The sequence below is a fragment of the Crassostrea angulata genome, chromosome 6 (assembly GCF_025612915.1).
Source record: "Crassostrea angulata isolate pt1a10 chromosome 6, ASM2561291v2, whole genome shotgun sequence".
NCBI classification, from domain to species: Eukaryota; Metazoa; Mollusca; class Bivalvia; order Ostreida; family Ostreidae; genus Magallana; species Magallana angulata.
This window is the reverse complement of record NC_069116.1, coordinates 5,947,716-5,966,109: the sequence shown is the minus strand read 5'-3', so window position 1 is coordinate 5,966,109 and position 18,394 is coordinate 5,947,716. Positions and strand designations below refer to the sequence as shown.

The 18,394-nt window shown below is 36.5% G+C and overlaps 1 protein-coding gene across 2 annotated transcripts in view; it reads right to left on the bottom strand.

The window, feature by feature from the left end:
- Window positions 1-13: 13 nt before the first annotated feature.
- LOC128188615 (transmembrane and coiled-coil domain-containing protein 4-like) overlaps window positions 14-18,394 on the bottom strand; it is a 29,070-nt gene continuing 10,689 nt past the window's right edge. Inside the window, exons 2-14 of one of the 2 annotated variants that reach the window (XM_052859780.1) lie at window positions 9,575-9,611; window positions 8,373-8,489; window positions 7,660-7,862; window positions 7,431-7,563; window positions 5,064-5,161; window positions 4,671-4,814; window positions 4,378-4,500; window positions 3,917-4,078; window positions 3,554-3,690; window positions 3,369-3,453; window positions 3,119-3,236; window positions 2,660-2,780; window positions 14-2,437 (exon numbers count right to left, since the gene is read on the bottom strand). In XM_052859780.1, coding sequence (XP_052715740.1) covers window positions 1,790-2,437; window positions 2,660-2,780; window positions 3,119-3,236; window positions 3,369-3,453; window positions 3,554-3,690; window positions 3,917-4,078; window positions 4,378-4,500; window positions 4,671-4,814; window positions 5,064-5,161; window positions 7,431-7,563; window positions 7,660-7,862; window positions 8,373-8,479 — 2,079 coding nt within the window. In that variant the 5' untranslated portion in view covers window positions 8,480-8,489; window positions 9,575-9,611 and the 3' untranslated portion in view covers window positions 14-1,789. Of the gene's footprint in view, window positions 2,438-2,659; window positions 2,781-3,118; window positions 3,237-3,368; window positions 3,454-3,553; window positions 3,691-3,916; window positions 4,079-4,377; window positions 4,501-4,670; window positions 4,815-5,063; window positions 5,162-7,430; window positions 7,564-7,659; window positions 7,863-8,372; window positions 8,490-9,536; window positions 9,612-18,394 lie in introns of both variants that reach the window. The other variant, XM_052859781.1, reaches the window with a different exon arrangement.

Below are 18,394 nucleotides of genomic sequence, written 5' to 3'. Positions count from 1 at the left end.
AGCAACACCAAAAGCAGGCTGCATGATTTATTAAAAAGATCAACAAAATTGTAATACACAAACCCGCTCTCAAGACAGAAAGCTCTGCAAATCTCGCAAGATGCAAGTGTAGTGGAACCAAACAAAGGCACTGGAAGATACAGGTAGGATAGGCAGTCCTATGGACACTTAAAGTGCTTGACATTTTGCAAAATATTAAAACAAAATTCAATATCATTGAAGTATTGAGCTGGTACTGGTTAATTTTCTAATTTTTATTTCAAGCACTTTCGGCTGCATTGTAGAGAAAGAATTCTCCTGAGAATAATAACAGGAACAAATTAAACATTGGTTCTTAAACTCAACAATAAACAATTGAGTATACAAATTGAAATGAATTTCAGCTATAATTTATTTAATAAATTTATGACAGCATCATAATGTACATACATGTACCATGTAACCATCTCTTTAATATGAAATATCTGAAGATGCTGATAGAAAGAAGGCTGGCATATAGCTCTTTAAATACCCCGTACATGTATTCTGAAAAACTTGAAAAATATGAAATGTTCACAAGCTTGAGTCAATCTGAATACAAGAAAAATACTAAATTTTATCATATTTGGATAAAAACAAATTTCAACAAATAATTGAATGTACTATTCTCAACATGTATGCTTGGCATTTAGAATAGTACATGTACTTGATTTAGTGTAAGCTCTAGCTAAATAGAACACATAGCTGAGTGAAATACTTTTACACTTTATAAACAATGTAAAAAGAAAACATATCTATAAGTCACTGACTTGATATATAAATTTGAATACTCTGCTTTCATTTAAATTCATGGAAATCAGTTTTGTGGATATTGTAAAATTTACAGTTTTTGGAGCTATGTGAATTCATGGACAATGGTTGTATCAATTTGTTGCTTAATTATAATCTTCTTTCTATGAACAAGTACTTCGTTTGATTAACTCAACAACAAATTCCATGAAAACTGGTGTTCAACATATACTATCTCAATGCAACCGTAGTACAAAAAGTGCATGGTTACTGCATGCATACAGGGTTATTTTTGTCTCATGTAATTTTCACCCTTCTACACTTGCAAACAGTTTAACCCCATCTTGAATTCGCCTAGACACAGCTGTGTTTTTAGAAATCATTTGAGACATTGGAATTTGCCCTGTCTTAAATTTGCTAGCTGACAACAAGGATGAAAAAGGTTGAAAACAAAACGGGGGTGAATATTTCCCTGTATACAGTATTAATTTAGAATGTGATTCAAAAAGTTTTTATTTACCTGACCTTTGAAAATAGACTTTCACCAAGAATGAATTGATGAATAAATTAAAAAAAAAAATAAGAAGCAAAAAAGCATGAAATAAAAAAATGTAAAATATATAAAGTCTGTAAAATTTGTGTCATACCCATAGGTAGCACCTTTATAATTGCACATTCTGCATGCACCAGGTAACAGTAATTGAGAATAATTTAGAGTTAATATAATGTTTAAAAATAAAATAAATCATGCATGTACAAAAAATATCCAGTTTAAAAAAGTTTAATTTTACAGGTGCATTCATTTCTTAATAATATAATAAGAATAGAATCTTCACAGTATTTCTCGGGGGTCAGGTTATTGTTTCTGAGTTTTTTGGGGAAATATGTTAAAAATGAAAGCTTCAAATATTTTGGCACCAATAAAATCCATTATCTGGTACATATATTAGGCATTCAAGGCAAGAATTATATTTTTTGTAATTAATGCGTCTTTTTATTGATCGCTTATGGTCTGTTGTCTTCATGTATCTTTGAGGGACAGTTTGTTTGCCTCTGAAGTGATTTCGCTATGTCCTGTGTCCTCCATATCTGATGATTTATCTCCCTTTGACACACTACTGCTGTCTTCCTGTTTACTGCCGTTTTCATCACAGTTACTGTTGGGTATTGGTTTTTCCTCAGATTCAGCATTAATGCCTATGTCATTACCCCCTCCCTCCCGATTTTGCATTGAGGAATCCTCTGTGATTCCTTGACCATTTACTTTGTCCCCGTTTACCATAGTATCACAGTTTGCCTCCTGGATGCCCCCTGTTTTAGCCCCATTCTCCTCTGTGGGACTCTCAGTGCTCTCCTCTTTGTTTTTATCTTGGTGACTATCTTCCGCCTTTGGTTTATCACTATCTCTGTCTTTCTCCTTCTTCTTCCTCCTGGATTCATGGTGACCTTTGCTAGATTTTCCATTTCCCCCTTTGTGTGCCCCCTTATCCTGAGTTTCCCCCTGGGTTTCCCCCTCCTCCTCACTGCTGGTGAAGCTCTCACAGCTGTCAGTCTTGGGGAACAGTTTGTGGGGAGGAATCTTGGTAACCACCACATCTGGCTTGGTCCGTATCCCGACGACCTTCAAAATGGTGGGCAGCTGCTTCAGGTAGTCTCTGTGACCAGAAACCTAATGCATTCCAAGGAAAATTACAAAGATGAGTATACTATGATCTTTGAAATAAGCAAGCCACTATAACTGAATAGGGTTACTAATTGTTTGAATCCTTATAGAAAAATTCGAACTTGTAACTGATAATAGGTAGGGAATTGTGCTTCTGTAATTTTCTTGAATTCTCTTACGTCACATTAACTACGGTCAACTTGAGATTTATGAATGCCAGTGTCTCACCACATCACTGAGGTCTATGTTGTGCATGCGGCGGTTGTCCCACTTGACTGGCCCTAACCCTGCAACATTTGTAAAGTGGACATTGGCGGTTCTGAATAGGAACTTGAGCAGCCAATCCCCTCTACAATCAACACAGAAACTTAATATCCACTGGACAGTCTAAACTTTGTAAATAACTGGAGTAATAATACAAATTAAGATTACGGGTACATGTACCAAAAAAGTTTGAAGTTTACAATATAGAATAGTCTGTTTATAAAAGAACTTAATGTACAGTTAGAGATGTAAAACTTATTCTATTTCTGACAGTTTCTTTAAGCAAAGAACAAACCTTAACATTTATATATATAAGTAAGAGGCTCTCTGAACATAGATGCACTACTTCATTGACACTGAATATTCTGTTCACTCTCAGTGTTTGTTTTTTTTACTGGTAAGTTGTTAGTGAGACTCTCTTACCTGCAGTATCCATTGATGATGCGACCAGCCACCACATGACTCAGCTTCTCCCAGTGTTTGACACTCCCTGAGACAGGTGCCCCCAGTAATACCACGTCCTCTATGATACCCTCACAGCCTGCAGATCAACAGTGCCAAAGGCAAATTACTTACACCCTCATTTCCAACAAATCTTGATATCAATTAATTTTAAAATGTGACTTATACATACTTATACTTATACAAACTTATACATGTAAATATATGATACCTTTCCTCTTGACCATTTCTTCCAAGCAAGAGAAGATGACTCGAGCACCAAGACTGTATCCAATTAACGTGATTGGACGATTTCCCTGTCAAAAACAACTACTTTGCTACATTCTGAGATTTAACAATGGAATGCTCTTTTAACTAACCATAAAAATTGCATAATGATGGTCAAGATTGACTTACCTGTTGCCTTGACAGCAGGACTTCAGCAAGTTCTTTCCCAGTGGATGTGGCTCTCTGTGTGCAGACGTTCCAAGGATTATCCAGTACATTGGCTGCTGAGACGAGGGCTGAGGGCCAGGCAATGGCCGCAATCAGACCTGTACAGGAACACATTCATATATGACAAAGGGAAAGTTAAAATCCTTTTTTCCCTGTATGTTTGTTCTAGTAATATTCTTCTACTTTTAATGTACCAGTACAATTTTTTTCTTTAATGCATGGATTTCTTTTCTGATAAATTATATTTTATTCAAAACCAGATTCTGAATTTTTTTTTTACATGCATACTGTTACAGAAAAAACTTTCCATTTTCTGAGAGTTACCAGAAATGATGGTGTATTTGAGTGCCTCCTGGGTTGCCATGGAAATGGCTCCATTAAGAATGTAATCAAAGGCCTCTCCCAGTTCCATCAGGTACTTGGTCTCCCAGCGTAAACTGTACTGCTCCCGAGACTCAGCAAGTGACTGCCAAGGCATCTTAAAGTCTGCAAAGAGGTACTGCTTAATTGTTTTAATGGATTCTGAACCACACCTACTTTTGTTCTAATTACATCTGTCTAAAAAATGATGTTTTAAAATCTATATAAGGTGTGCTTCTCATGATTTTATGCAGATATTAATCATTCGTATTTAATCTACAGTATTCTTGGTAATGTGTACAACTTTAATATGATAGTTTCAGTAAATGGTAACTATCCCTGTCATAAGAACACACTATAATTATATAATTTAAAGATTTATCTACAAATACTCAACAAATGTTCCCTGTTAAGGGGGTAGTTACCTGGCATTTCCTTAGAGAGCCAGCCGGTGATGGCAACGGTAACATGGAGCTGCTTACCGACCACCACCAGGGGCTCAAACTCAAACTCCTCCACTGCCCCCACCCGCTTCTTCATCTTGAAACCTACAGCACACAGTGTCAAAACTCATTCATATCTGTCTTTTTTAAGCTTAGAACATTTTGAAATTACTTCTAATAATTTTTTTTAACTTAAAATTTAAAATAATTCATGAATTTCCCTCCCCCTATACACACACACATCACTAACTGAAAGTGAATTAACCAATTCTTACCCCCTAATCCTGCCCCTGCTACCCCGAACAAGGATCCAATGATGGCCACCCCAGCTGTGGACCCTAAGGCTGCTGCTCCAGCACCACCAATGATAGAAGCAGCACCAGCTGCCACTAAAGGGGCCGCCAAGCCACCTGTCAACCCTGAAAAGTACAACAATCCTCCTTTTAATTAGTAGGAATTTCATATTCCACTAAATAGATTGAGTTTTTATGAATAATTTCAGTATAATACATCTAGACATTGTCACAGTCTAAGAAACACCTCATGAACACTTGACTGTGATGAAGCAAAATCAAAACAGACTAGAACAATGAAATATGTTTTAAATAGAATATCACAAAAGCCAAGATATTAATATAAATAAAACAATGATAGTCTAAGTTTCTGACCAATCAAAGTTCCGCCTCCGACAGTGGCCAGACCAATTAATGCAAATCGTTTTATCTTCTTGTTTCTTGAAATCTTTTTCTTTTCTTTTTCTTCCTCTCTGCAGAAATACACATGTACACAGTCAAAAATTTACACTTTCAAATGGATGTAAAAATCCCTGGCAAAATATCCAGGTGTACAAACAAACATTGACTTAAAGAGCAGGTCAATTCATAATCTAAAATTCATTTTACAATCCATTTTTTTTTTTATTAAACCTTACTCAAATCAATGAATTTGAACCCTGTATGTAAATGACCATGACTTTTGGGATATACTCTTTCCTTTATTAATATACTGGTATATTTATACTGGTACAATTGCATCTACCGGTACAAGGTACATGTATCTTAATAACAATCTCATCAGTGTGGTATAACTAAGCCGTACTACAGTGCGTGCTAGAAACAGGAATCTGCGAGTTCATGAAGTACATGTAAAACAATGGGTTTAAAGAAACCTGAAAACCACAGAAAATTGTTCCTAATCATCCTTTATTATATCTATGTTCAGAAATCTCCTGATACAGTGTGATACTAAAATGACGATCAAAGTACTGAAGTACTGACGGTAGTTGATTTTATCGATTATCATTTATTTTAAAATCAAACTATCTTGCATGGCAATAAGTCTCTAAAGTAGTCTGTATTTGAATTACGCACTTTTTTATAATATGAATTCGAATTTTTAGACTTTTCCGGCAAGAATTTCAAGAAACCCCATATATGGCTCATGTTGTGTAATATTTAAAGATAGATTTCAAACTATGTATTAGTAACTGAACCAATTTTAAACACTATTGACATCGAACTCTAGTCTCGTTCAAACAGACGCTCAGCTGTCTCTGTTAATCTCCGACAAGCAAGAGAGCCTCTCTCTGCTTGTTGGAAATTTACAGAGACAGCAGAGCGTTTGGTTAAACGAGCCTTTATTAAATTCTGGGGTAGGAATACATGACTACAAAATTATCTAAATTGTTCGAATTATATAAAATCTGACTATTTTCAAAGTGTTTATAGATAAGTTTCCTTGAAAAACAATGCTTCTATCATTTTTCTATCATTTTCAAGAACTAAAAGTATTGTCAGTGGTGATGATTTGTGCTTAGGTCCAAACACTGTTTCACTTTTGGTTCGCCAGAGTAACTGCATAGGAGAGTTGATTAAAATCAACTCCCAAAAAACAATACTGGAAAGTAGTGTTGTGTTTTCAATCTCATAAAGAAGATAAATCAATACCATGCATACAAATGCTTGTGAAAGTATATTCAAATTATTCATTCATAATTCATGCTGAAAAACCATTGATGCAAAATAGAGCAATACTAAAATAAATTTAAACGCTAAATTATTGTTACAGTTAGTCAAATATACAGTAAAAATTAAGAGTATATTGCAAATCAGACACTAAATATTTACAGTACATAAAGCAATGGATATATTGCAAAGGCAAATATCATTTCATGTATTAAAAAAACATAAATATGTTAACACAGTGCAGTTACTATATTACAATAATAATTGACAACGAAACCAAATTCTCAAAGTACAACATTCATGTTTGATAAAACTAATACCTCTGTTTTCTGGTTAGCAGATGTTAATGAAACAAATTTAAAAGCATGATAATTATATCTCATTGATATTTTTCTTTGTAATTTATTCCTTGTTGAAAGTTTTATTGTTCATTAAAATAAAATTTACAACACAGCTCACACCTAAAAATTTCTGTTCTTTTTCTGTTTTTATTAAAGATTACAATTTTTGCCCAATGTAATATTAATTTACTCTAGCAATTTTATAAAAACAAATCATTGTAGCAATGTGTTCGTTATAGAATCAATAATGTAGCATTGTTATAGAAACATAATCAATCGCATAATTCCTAAAATAAGTAATTTCTAGTTTTTGTTTAATATAAGGTGTTACTGGGATAAATTGACATAATGTGAGTCCAAAGCTTTTGGGATAAATTTTTGACAGTGTTAATGATACAATATTTGATTTAATATATATCTTGAAGCAGTTAACACACCACTTTATAATATCATATAACATAGTAAAATAAATGTAAGAAAATCGAAAACTAATGATAAAATATGGAGAAAATAAGAGATTTATCCTTAAAAATTGCATATATTATACATGTACCTGAAAAATGTTAAATGTGTGGTAGATTGATATTTTTCGATGCAAATCCTGTTTTGATGAGGGCAACATATAAGATGTACCTTTAGCAAGTAAATACTAAATACATGTAGCACATTACAGCCAGATTAAAATTTTTCTGGATACTTTTTACGGTCATACATAATCCCATAAACTTACTCTGACAGCTGATATTCCCGTGCCTCAAGGGATTCTGCTAACATGGATTCAATTTCTTCAACTTGATCCCAACTAATTCTTAGTTGCCAAGCAACATATTTTATCAAAGTTCTCGTCCTGGCATCGTACTTTCCTAGAATTACACATTCATTAAGGAAGAATGCCCATCAAACCAAAAAATTGATGATTATAAACAGACTCAGTAGACATTGCTAACTGTAGCACTCACCATCACTCACTGCCAGGGTCACTAAGTCCGTCACCACTGGTAATCCGTTTTTCTCTAAGCAAGCTTCTTCCAGCAGTGCGTCGGCAAATGCTCGCGGATCATCGCAGCAGTCGTTCTCCATCATCGCTATGATGGACTCTGTGGCCTGATGGGACAGACTGAGATGCTTCAGGATCAACTCCAAAGTCTTCTTCTTGAATGGACTGAAAAATGGAAAATTCAATGTAATTGTTATTCATTATATTGATGACTTTTAAGATGAAGTTTTGAATAAAATCAATGTTATTCTTGTCTATTCTAAAACTTGTACCGGGTATATCAATTTACTAAAAATATCAGATACAATCTCTGCAATCAAAATTCTACTCGTTCATGATAATTTAGTTAACAAAAAAATTATAATAAAAGGATGCTGAATATAAAAAGATTAAAATACATTGTACATGCACATGAAAATAAAATACAGCACTCTAAATTAAGTGCTGTCTTCATCATCAAGTGCTTTAATAATAATTATAAGTGTATTCTTCATCGCCTACTAAAAAGTGTTACTAACATATATATAAATGTAATGAGAAGTTTCCTATATATCTATTTGTTTTATCAATAAATTAGTGAGTACATATACTCGAATTGGTATACATGTTTTAGCAGTGATGATGGTGCTGAAATAAAATCAAGGATAAACTAATTAGTACAATATTTTCACTAACCTCTCTCGTTCTTCACTGAACAGATGGTTCAGTGAGACGGCACACAGGGCAGACAAGGAGTAGGTCCCTACGTCTGTCAGGTTGGCTGTCAGACTCTTGGATCCCATGCTTCCTTTTCTAGCAAAATGAAAGTATTTGTTTGACATCAATGTCAGGTAAATTCAGATCTCAAATCAATTGCAGCATTATGTTTACTGGAAATAAGGTGCCAATTTACAAAAAAATATGTCACTGCACAAGTAATTACAGGTGATTCTGTAATATGTGGTGCACCAAAAGTCTGGATCCACAACAATTCTTAACATTAGTTTTATGTATGTGCCCTTCTAGAATTGTGGTTTTAATTACCTGTACACTCATTTCATGATTTCAGCATAAATCAATTTTATACATAAACCACAAAAATAGCAGCAATAAGGAAATCTATATCTAAATAATCAATTTAAAAGATGGGAAACAGGACAGTTCAAAGATGATATTGTGTGGCAATTTGTGTTGTCTGATTAAATTGAAGAAAACACCCTCTTTATACCCATACACAATTACATGTATAAGGGGGAGGTCCTTACTAAAGTGTAAGAGAACTTGGTGGGAGAGGTTTTAATCTGTAATACTTAAAGTGCTTGTGCACATTCGGGATATCTGAGAAACTCCTTGCAATATGTAAACAATGTTTTGATTTATGACATAAACAATGACAAAAAAGTTCTGATAGAACTTGATCATTATTTTATTTAATAGAAATTTTGTGGTGATACCAAAATTTTTAACAAAAACAAAAAGTTTAAAGTGCATTTATGAAAACATCCCGAACATGGACCTATATACACTGTACACTTCCTTCTCTGATGCTGACATTGAACCCATCTTCGATAGAGTAAGTCAATGATCTTAACACGACATTAGTGTACAACTGTACAAGCATGCATAAATCCTAATCCTTCTAATTTCCTTATGATCAGATCACAGGGGCTCGTCACGAAGTTTTTTCAACCTTTTATATATACCACCTCTATACTATAAAATACACAAGGTGTATTTTATAGTATAGAGGTGGTATATATAAAAGGTTGAAAAAACTTCGTGACGAGCCCCTGTGATCAGATAAGATGCGTTTGGGTATAGAACGGCCTATATTAAGCATTAGTTACAACAAATGCATACCTAGTATTAAGAAAATATAGTAGACAGAGAGAAAATACCTGTCAGTTGATAATTATTTACTAATCTCTGTTAACTAGCAAAGTCAAGCTAGCACGCACTAACTTCAACGCACTAACTCCGTTCTAAATATGCTTATCGACTAGTTTTTCGATCCCGACGGGAAAATATCCCTCGGTAAATAGGCGCAAGGCGCCTAAACTAGGACTTGTGACAATTAGGTGACCCCGGATTCCTGAGGGTGGGGGTCCTGCCCGGGGGTGACTGGTCTCAGAACCTTCAATAATTATGCCGTTCTTGGCGCCACGGCCCCCTGAATAATCGTTATAATTACTATATTATCATATTATATAGGGACATAAACAAGGCGCAGGGCGCCTAAACTAGGACTTGTGACAATTAGGTGACCCCGGATTCCTGAGGGTGGGGGTCCTGCCCGGGGGTGACCAGTCTCAGAACCTTCAATAATTATGCCGTTCTTGGCGCCACGGCCCCCTGAATAATCGTTATAATTACTATATTATCATATTATATAGGGACATAAACAAGGCGCAGGGCGCCTAAACTAGGACTTGTGACAATTAGGTGACCCCGGATTCCTGAGGGTGGGGGTCCTGCCCGGGGGTGACCGGTCTCAGAACCTTCAATAATTATGCCGTTCTTGGCGCCACGGCCCCCTGAATAATCGTTATAATTACTATATTATCATATTATATAGGGACATAAACAAGGCGCAGGGCGCCTAAACTAGGACTTGTGACAATTAGGTGACCCCGGATTCCTGAGGGTGGGGGTCCTGCCCGGGGGTGACCGGTCTCAGAACCTTCAATAATTATGCCGTTCTTGGCGCCACGGCCCCCTGAATAATCGTTATAATTACTATATTATCATATTATATAGGGACATAAACAAGGCGCAGGGCGCCTAAACTAGGACTTGTGACAATTAGGTGACCCCGGATTCCTGAGGGTGGGGGTCCTGCCCGGGGGTGACCGGTCTCAGAACCTTCAATAATTATGCCGTTCTTGGCGCCACGGCCCCCTGAATAATCGTTATAATTACTATATTATCATATTATATAGGGACATAAACAAGGCGCAGGGCGCCTAAACTAGGACTTGTGACAATTAGGTGACCCCGGATTCCTGAGGGTGGGGGTCCTGCCCGGGGGTGACCGGTCTAAGAACCTTCAATAATTATGCCGTTCTTGGCGCCACGGCCCCCTGAATAATCGTTATAATTACTATATTATCATATTATATAGGGACATAAACAAGGCGCAGGGCGCCTAAACTAGGACTTGTGACAATTAGGTGACCCCGGATTCCTGAGGGTGGGGGTCCTGCCCGGGGGTGACCGGTCTCAGAACCTTCAATAATTATGCCGTTCTTGGCGCCACGGCCCCCTGAATAATCGTTATAATTACTATATTATCATATTATATAGGGACATAAACAAGGCGCAGGGCGCCTAAACTAGGACTTGTGACAATTAGGTGACCCCGGATTCCTGAGGGTGGGGGTCCTGCCCGGGGGTGACCGGTCTCAGAACCTTCAATAATTATGCCGTTCTTGGCGCCACGGCCCCCTGAATAATCGTTATAATTACTATATTATCATATTATATAGGGACATAAACAAGGCGCAGGGCGCCTAAACTAGGACTTGTGACAATTAGGTGACCCCGGATTCCTGAGGGTGGGGGTCCTGCCCGGGGGTGACCGGTCTAAGAACCTTCAATAATTATGCCGTTCTTGGCGCCACGGCCCCCTGAATAATCGTTATAATTACTATATTATCATATTATATAGGGACATAAACAAGGCGCAGGGCGCCTAAACTAGGACTTGTGACAATTAGGTGACCCCGGATTCCTGAGGGTGGGGGTCCTGCCCGGGGGTGACCGGTCTCAGAACCTTCAATAATTATGCCGTTCTTGGCGCCACGGCCCCCTGAATAATCGTTATAATTACTATATTATCATATTATATAGGGACATAAACAAGGCGCAGGGCGCCTAAACTAGGACTTGTGACAATTAGGTGACCCCGGATTCCTGAGGGTGGGGGTCCTGCCCGGGGGTGACCGGTCTCAGAACCTTCAATAATTATGCCGTTCTTGGCGCCACGGCCCCCTGAATAATCGTTATAATTACTATATTATCATATTATATAGGGACATAAACAAGGCGCAGGGCGCCTAAACTAGGACTTGTGACAATTAGGTGACCCCGGATTCCTGAGGGTGGGGGTCCTGCCCGGGGGTGACCGGTCTCAGAACCTTCAATAATTATGCCGTTCTTGGCGCCACGGCCCCCTGAATAATCGTTATAATTACTATATTATCATATTATATAGGGACATAAACAAGGCGCAGGGCGCCTAAACTAGGACTTGTGACAATTAGGTGACCCCGGATTCCTGAGGGTGGGGGTCCTGCCCGGGGGTGACCGGTCTAAGAACCTTCAATAATTATGCCGTTCTTGGCGCCACGGCCCCCTGAATAATCGTTATAATTACTATATTATCATATTATATAGGGACATAAACAAGGCGCAGGGCGCCTAAACTAGGACTTGTGACAATTAGGTGACCCCGGATTCCTGAGGGTGGGGGTCCTGCCCGGGGGTGACCGGTCTCAGAACCTTCAATAATTATGCCGTTCTTGGCGCCACGGCCCCCTGAATAATCGTTATAATTACTATATTATCATATTATATAGGGACATAAACAAGGCGCAGGGCGCCTAAACTAGGACTTGTGACAATTAGGTGACCCCGGATTCCTGAGGGTGGGGGTCCTGCCCGGGGGTGACCGGTCTCAGAACCTTCAATAATTATGCCGTTCTTGGCGCCACGGCCCCCTGAATAATCGTTATAATTACTATATTATCATATTATATAGGGACATAAACAAGGCGCAGGGCGCCTAAACTAGGACTTGTGACAATTAGGTGACCCCGGATTCCTGAGGGTGGGGGTCCTGCCCGGGGGTGACCGGTCTCAGAACCTTCAATAATTATGCCGTTCTTGGCGCCACGGCCCCCTGAATAATCGTTATAATTACTATATTATCATATTATATAGGGACATAAACAAGGCGCAGGGCGCCTAAACTAGGACTTGTGACAATTAGGTGACCCCGGATTCCTGAGGGTGGGGGTCCTGCCCGGGGGTGACCGGTCTCAGAACCTTCAATAATTATGCCGTTCTTGGCGCCACGGCCCCCTGAATAATCGTTATAATTACTATATCATTTATAAATACCAGGGTTCACGTCAAAACATGGCTGACGAAAAATAATCCCAGAGTTATTCCATTTACATCGGGTTATTTGCCGATGGCAGGGACTGAATTTTTTATGAGATAAAACTCAACACGTTAGAAGTCTGAGAGTCTGATACATTCTTAGTTTTTAGAAAAAAAAATCAAGATCACTAGAGGACGGTGTGGGGGAGGGGGTGTTAGTGAAAAGGCCCTGACTTGATTTCAAATTTGAAGGTGTGTGTGTTTCTTGCTACCAATGTTTTATTTATACAATGTAATTTTATTTGATAAACTGTTTACGGGAATATTTCAAAAACTTTGTTTTGATTTTACATGCAAATAAAGTTTTAAATATTTGGTAAAATTTTATATTTCATGCACTACAATATTTAATATTGTAGTGCTACCTCCAATCAAACTGTTTTATCCTTAACACTTATGATGTCTGTATATGAGATCATAACTTAAGTTATTTTTCATCTTTATGACAGAATCGTTTGTTAATTAGATGGTCATTTTATTTTTGGAAAGATTGTAAGCGCATATATATTTTCCTTTTGTGTGGTGTGAAATGGCTCGTTATCAAACACTGGTTGTAGGGTCATTCGAGTAGTCAGAAGGATCAATTCCATTCAATTCTTTATGTCTTTAAGCATTACAGCTTATCAGAGCAATACATGTATATATATATATATATATATATATATATATATATATATATATATATATATATATATATATATATATATATATATATATATATATATATATATATATATATATATATATATATGTCCAAATAAAATAAAGGACATACAGATTTTGTCAATGCATAAACATGATGACCTTTGCTCATCTCATTCCTCTCATTCACTTACACGCACACGTACACCCTCTCATGCATTAAAAATAAATGGTTAAGGTAAGGTTGTATATTAGAAAATAAAGGAAGACACATTAAAGAACATGTAGAACTGAGGGGGGGGGGGTGTTATTAGTATACTCACAAAACAGACATCTTTGAATTGCATAACTTTTTTGTGGAGCTGTGTTAAAAATGCTTCCTTTTTTTTTACTAATAAAGAGACGTTAAATGTTAATCAATTTCTGGTATATTTAACTTGTTGTAAGAGCTACAAATTCACAGAAGAAAACAAATTGGCTTGTTGTAATGCATTGCTCTTCTACATGTAAGCTTTCAACAAGTTAAATCATACGGCAATCAGTTGCTTAAAATAGAAATATCCCTTTCAAAGTTTATATAAATTATTACGAGTGAATCAGAATCCATTCGTCTATACATACAGTTGCAACTCCATACACCTAGGAAAAGTTCCTTTTTTTCCCCCAAATAATTTGCGTATGAAATACATTTATAAAAAACACGTGAAAAAGAGTTCATGGGAAATATAAAGAACATGTATGCACGTACATAAGTTTATACGTAAATCCGGCAATAACATCCGAGTATAAATCTGCAGGCAAAACTCATCAATGGCACTTAGCGGGATTCAAACCAGGGATGCACTCGGTCTGTTCAAAAGTCAAAACATGACCCACTCGGCCATTGAGAGAGATAACTGACGTTGCAAATTTTCGATATTGTTTCCTTTTGATAAAAATATTAACGAACTATAGCTTATGAAATACACGGAAAACCTGTAACACTTAATTTGTATCTTTAAAAAAAATATTTTTTTCTTTTCCAAATAGGCCCAAATAGGCCCCGTGGCACTGAACGTAGATATTCAAATAGGCCCAAATAGGCCCTGTGGCACATAAGTGGTTAAAATAAAAGAAATTAACAACACGATATATAAAACGTAAGCGCTTTCATTACATATACATATATATATATCCAAAATGTGCAGTCCTTGGTATAGGTAAATATAATTTAAATGAAAGTCGATGAAAACACGTTTTCAATCACTCTTTAACCACTTCTGTGCCACAGGGCCGATTTTGGGCCGATCACACAGTTGTCCAGAGTGCCACGGGGCCGATTTTAGGCCGATTTTAACTTTACACTTTTTCCATATGATTTATTAAATATACGTCAATAAATATAAAAGCATCGTATGTTATTATGAACAATAAAGTATCCAATTGTAATTTATTGACATATTAATTTATTATTTTGATTTTTAAAAGAGATTTATTGCGCTAGAATTAACGGATTTCTTGATACATAGTTACACAAACTAAGATCTTTTTATCTGCCATCAAAATTTGCATAATTATTATATCAATTGTTGAAATAAAAGTTAATGTGTTTTTTTTTATTGCTAAACATTACACTAAAACAGCATATGTTCATGTGCATTAATTTTATTAATTCATCGTAATTAACATATTGTTGCATAATTTTGTTCCGATTGTTTGTTTCTCAATAACTTCAAAAATTCAAGCAACAGATAATATTATTGCCCTAAATTATTTTTAAAATGTTTACGCAATGCATGCATGTATATTATTTTCGAAACATATAATTCTTAAAAATAATATCAACATTGAAAAGAATGACATAAATGACTTCCATAACGCGGTATTTTGTTATAACGTCATTTTACGTAAATGACGTCATAATAACACGTGCGTTCTGCCTTGCGCCGTACAAGATGGCTGGAGTGTGGTTCCGTGTATTGCCGCCTGAACCGGTGCAAAATAAGCCATTCACTGGGAACCCAGGGCCAAAGAACATGCCGGCGAGAAATGCATCTCCGTTGGAATATTTTCTTTTATTCTTCAACCTAAACCTAATACGAGAAGCTGTGCGTCAAACTGATAGGTATCGTATCCCATAATTTTTATAAATGATTTGGTATTGCATGATGTAAGACTGTACAGGTCATATACTTCGTGTACAAAATTGTATAGGGCGTATACTTTGTGTGCATAATTTCGTGTATACATTGGACCATATATAACCGATGATACATTGTGTATACTTAGTGTAAACGGTCTATACGCTTTGTACATTGGGTATACGTCGTGCAAACGGCCTGTACAGGGCGTATACTTTGTGTGCACCATTTTGTGTATACATTGGACCATATATAACCGATGATACATTGTGTATACTTGATGTACAAGGCCTGTACGCTTGGTACGTTGGGCATACGCCCTGTATAGGACGTATACTTCTTGCAAAACATTTGGTGTATACATTGGACCATATAATATGTTTTACGGTGCGACCGTTGGGGCGAGCACAGCATGTGATCAAACAATGAATTATAATAAATTAATATAATAAAATTAACAACGTGAAATTGAATTCCAAAAAATAAAACATACCTATTTTTCAGTAAATTTTCATTATTCATAGTTTATAAGATTTGTTATAATTTATTTATTTATATGTAGAACAATAGTTTAATCTCAGATACAATGTTGTTAAATAATAAAGATTTTAATATATAAATATTCATTGCACTGCATCTCCTCTTTAAAAGTGATTGTGATTATGATTGATTGATTGATTTCCCCTTTTTTTTTGCAGTAGACATTTTTTCTTAAACTTACATATAAAACTTGACTCATCATAGAGCTCCCCCATGCTAAATTTTTTTTCATTTTTGTCAATTTATACATAGAAAATCGACTTACCATGGATTTGCCCCTCCACTTAAAAAAAAATAATTAATGTTTAATTTTATTTTTAGTTTACGCTTAAAAATATTTGCTTATCATGTTAAAAGAACATGGTGTTGTCCCCCCCCCCCCCCCCCCGCATGTAATAAATGGAAGTGAAAATAAAGAAACCATTGAACTGCTAAAGAGCTGAAGGATTAGAATTTTCATGATTTATTTTTCTTTTTGCTTGCAAAGATTTTTTTGGATGAGGCTGCCATCCAACCACCCACCCACCCCCTTTAAAAAAAGGCGCTGCTACGTATAACGTTACGTTTCAGGAAATTACCGTAATTATAGTGAATAAAATATTTGTGAGCATTCATCCAAATTAGTGCAATTTACAACTGTTTTGAGAGGATTTTGGTCATTTCAGCAGATTTACAATAACTTCAATTAGAGTAATTTCCCCTTATCAGTGCTTATTGTGACGTCAAAGCTGACGTTGGTTAAGTGTCGTCTTACTCTTTAAAACTCCCCTGAGAAATAAAAGTATGCGAAGTATACTGTTTTATTTACTTAAAAAGCATGATGTTCTTAAAATTACACATCTTAATTATAAGCTTTTCAAAGGTTTTACTTTGATTCTCGGGAGAACGTGATGTTGGAACGTGAGGTTGGAAACCATTGGTACTATGAATTGTGGGTCAAAATTTACTGACTCCGAAAAAATATATCGGATCAATGTGTAAACGTTTGTGACGTCACACGATTATTTTTGATTGAAAGTGTACTGAGGTGAACTTTAGAGGTAACATTGACTGTATGTCGCTTACATCGTTATTGTTTTTACTGTCTAAATTTGTCTTGCTGATTCTCGTGAGAGTGTGAAGTGATAAAAATTGCCATGATTACAGGGAACTACTGGGACGATTAAAACGATGCATTACTGGTCCGATTTACTGACGCCAAAAAAATCCGTTGAATGAATGTGCAACTATTCCGAATTTTCTATTCACACACGCCTTGCCGGTAGAGCTCGCTTCGCGCCGGCGCTGCGCGCCGGCGAGCTGCGCTCGCTATAACCGATGATACATTGTGTATACTTGGTGTAAACGGTCTATTCGCTTTGTACATTGTGTATACTTGGTGTAAATGGTCTATACGCTTTGTACATTGTGTACACTTGGTGTAAACGGTCTATACGCTTTGTACATTGGGTATACGTGGTGTAATCGGCCTGTACAGGGCGTATACTTTGTGTGCACAATTTCGTGTATACACTGGACCATATATAACAGATGATACATTGTGTCATTGTGTATACTTGGTGTACACGACCTATACGCTTGGTATTAGGCATACGCCCTGTACAGGACGTATACTTCGTGCACAAAATTTGGTGTATACATTGGACCATATATAACCGATGATACATTGTGTATACTTGGTGTAAACGGTCTATACGCTTTGTACATTGGGTACACGTGGTGTAAACGGCCTGTACAGGTCATATACTTCGTGTACAAAATTGAATAGGGCGTATACTTTGTGTGCACAATTTGGTGTATACATTGGACCATATATAACCGATGATACATTGTGTATACTTAGTGTAAACGGTCTATACGCTTTGTACATTGGGTATACGTCGTGCAAACGGCCTGTACAGGGCGTATACTTTGTGTACAAAATTGTATAGGGCGTATACTTTGTATACCCAATGTACAAAGCGTATAGACCGTTTACACTAAGTATACACAATGTATCATCGGTTATATATGGTCCAATGTATACACCAAATTGTGCACACAAAGTATACGCCCTGTACAGGCCGTTTACACCAATGTACAAAGCGTATAGACCGATTACACCAAGTATACACAATGTATCATCGGTTATATATGGTCCAATGTATACACCAAATTGTGCACACAAAGTATACGCCCTGTACAGGCAGTTTACACCACGTATACCCAATGTACAAAGCGTATAGACCGTTTACACCAAGTGTACACAATGTA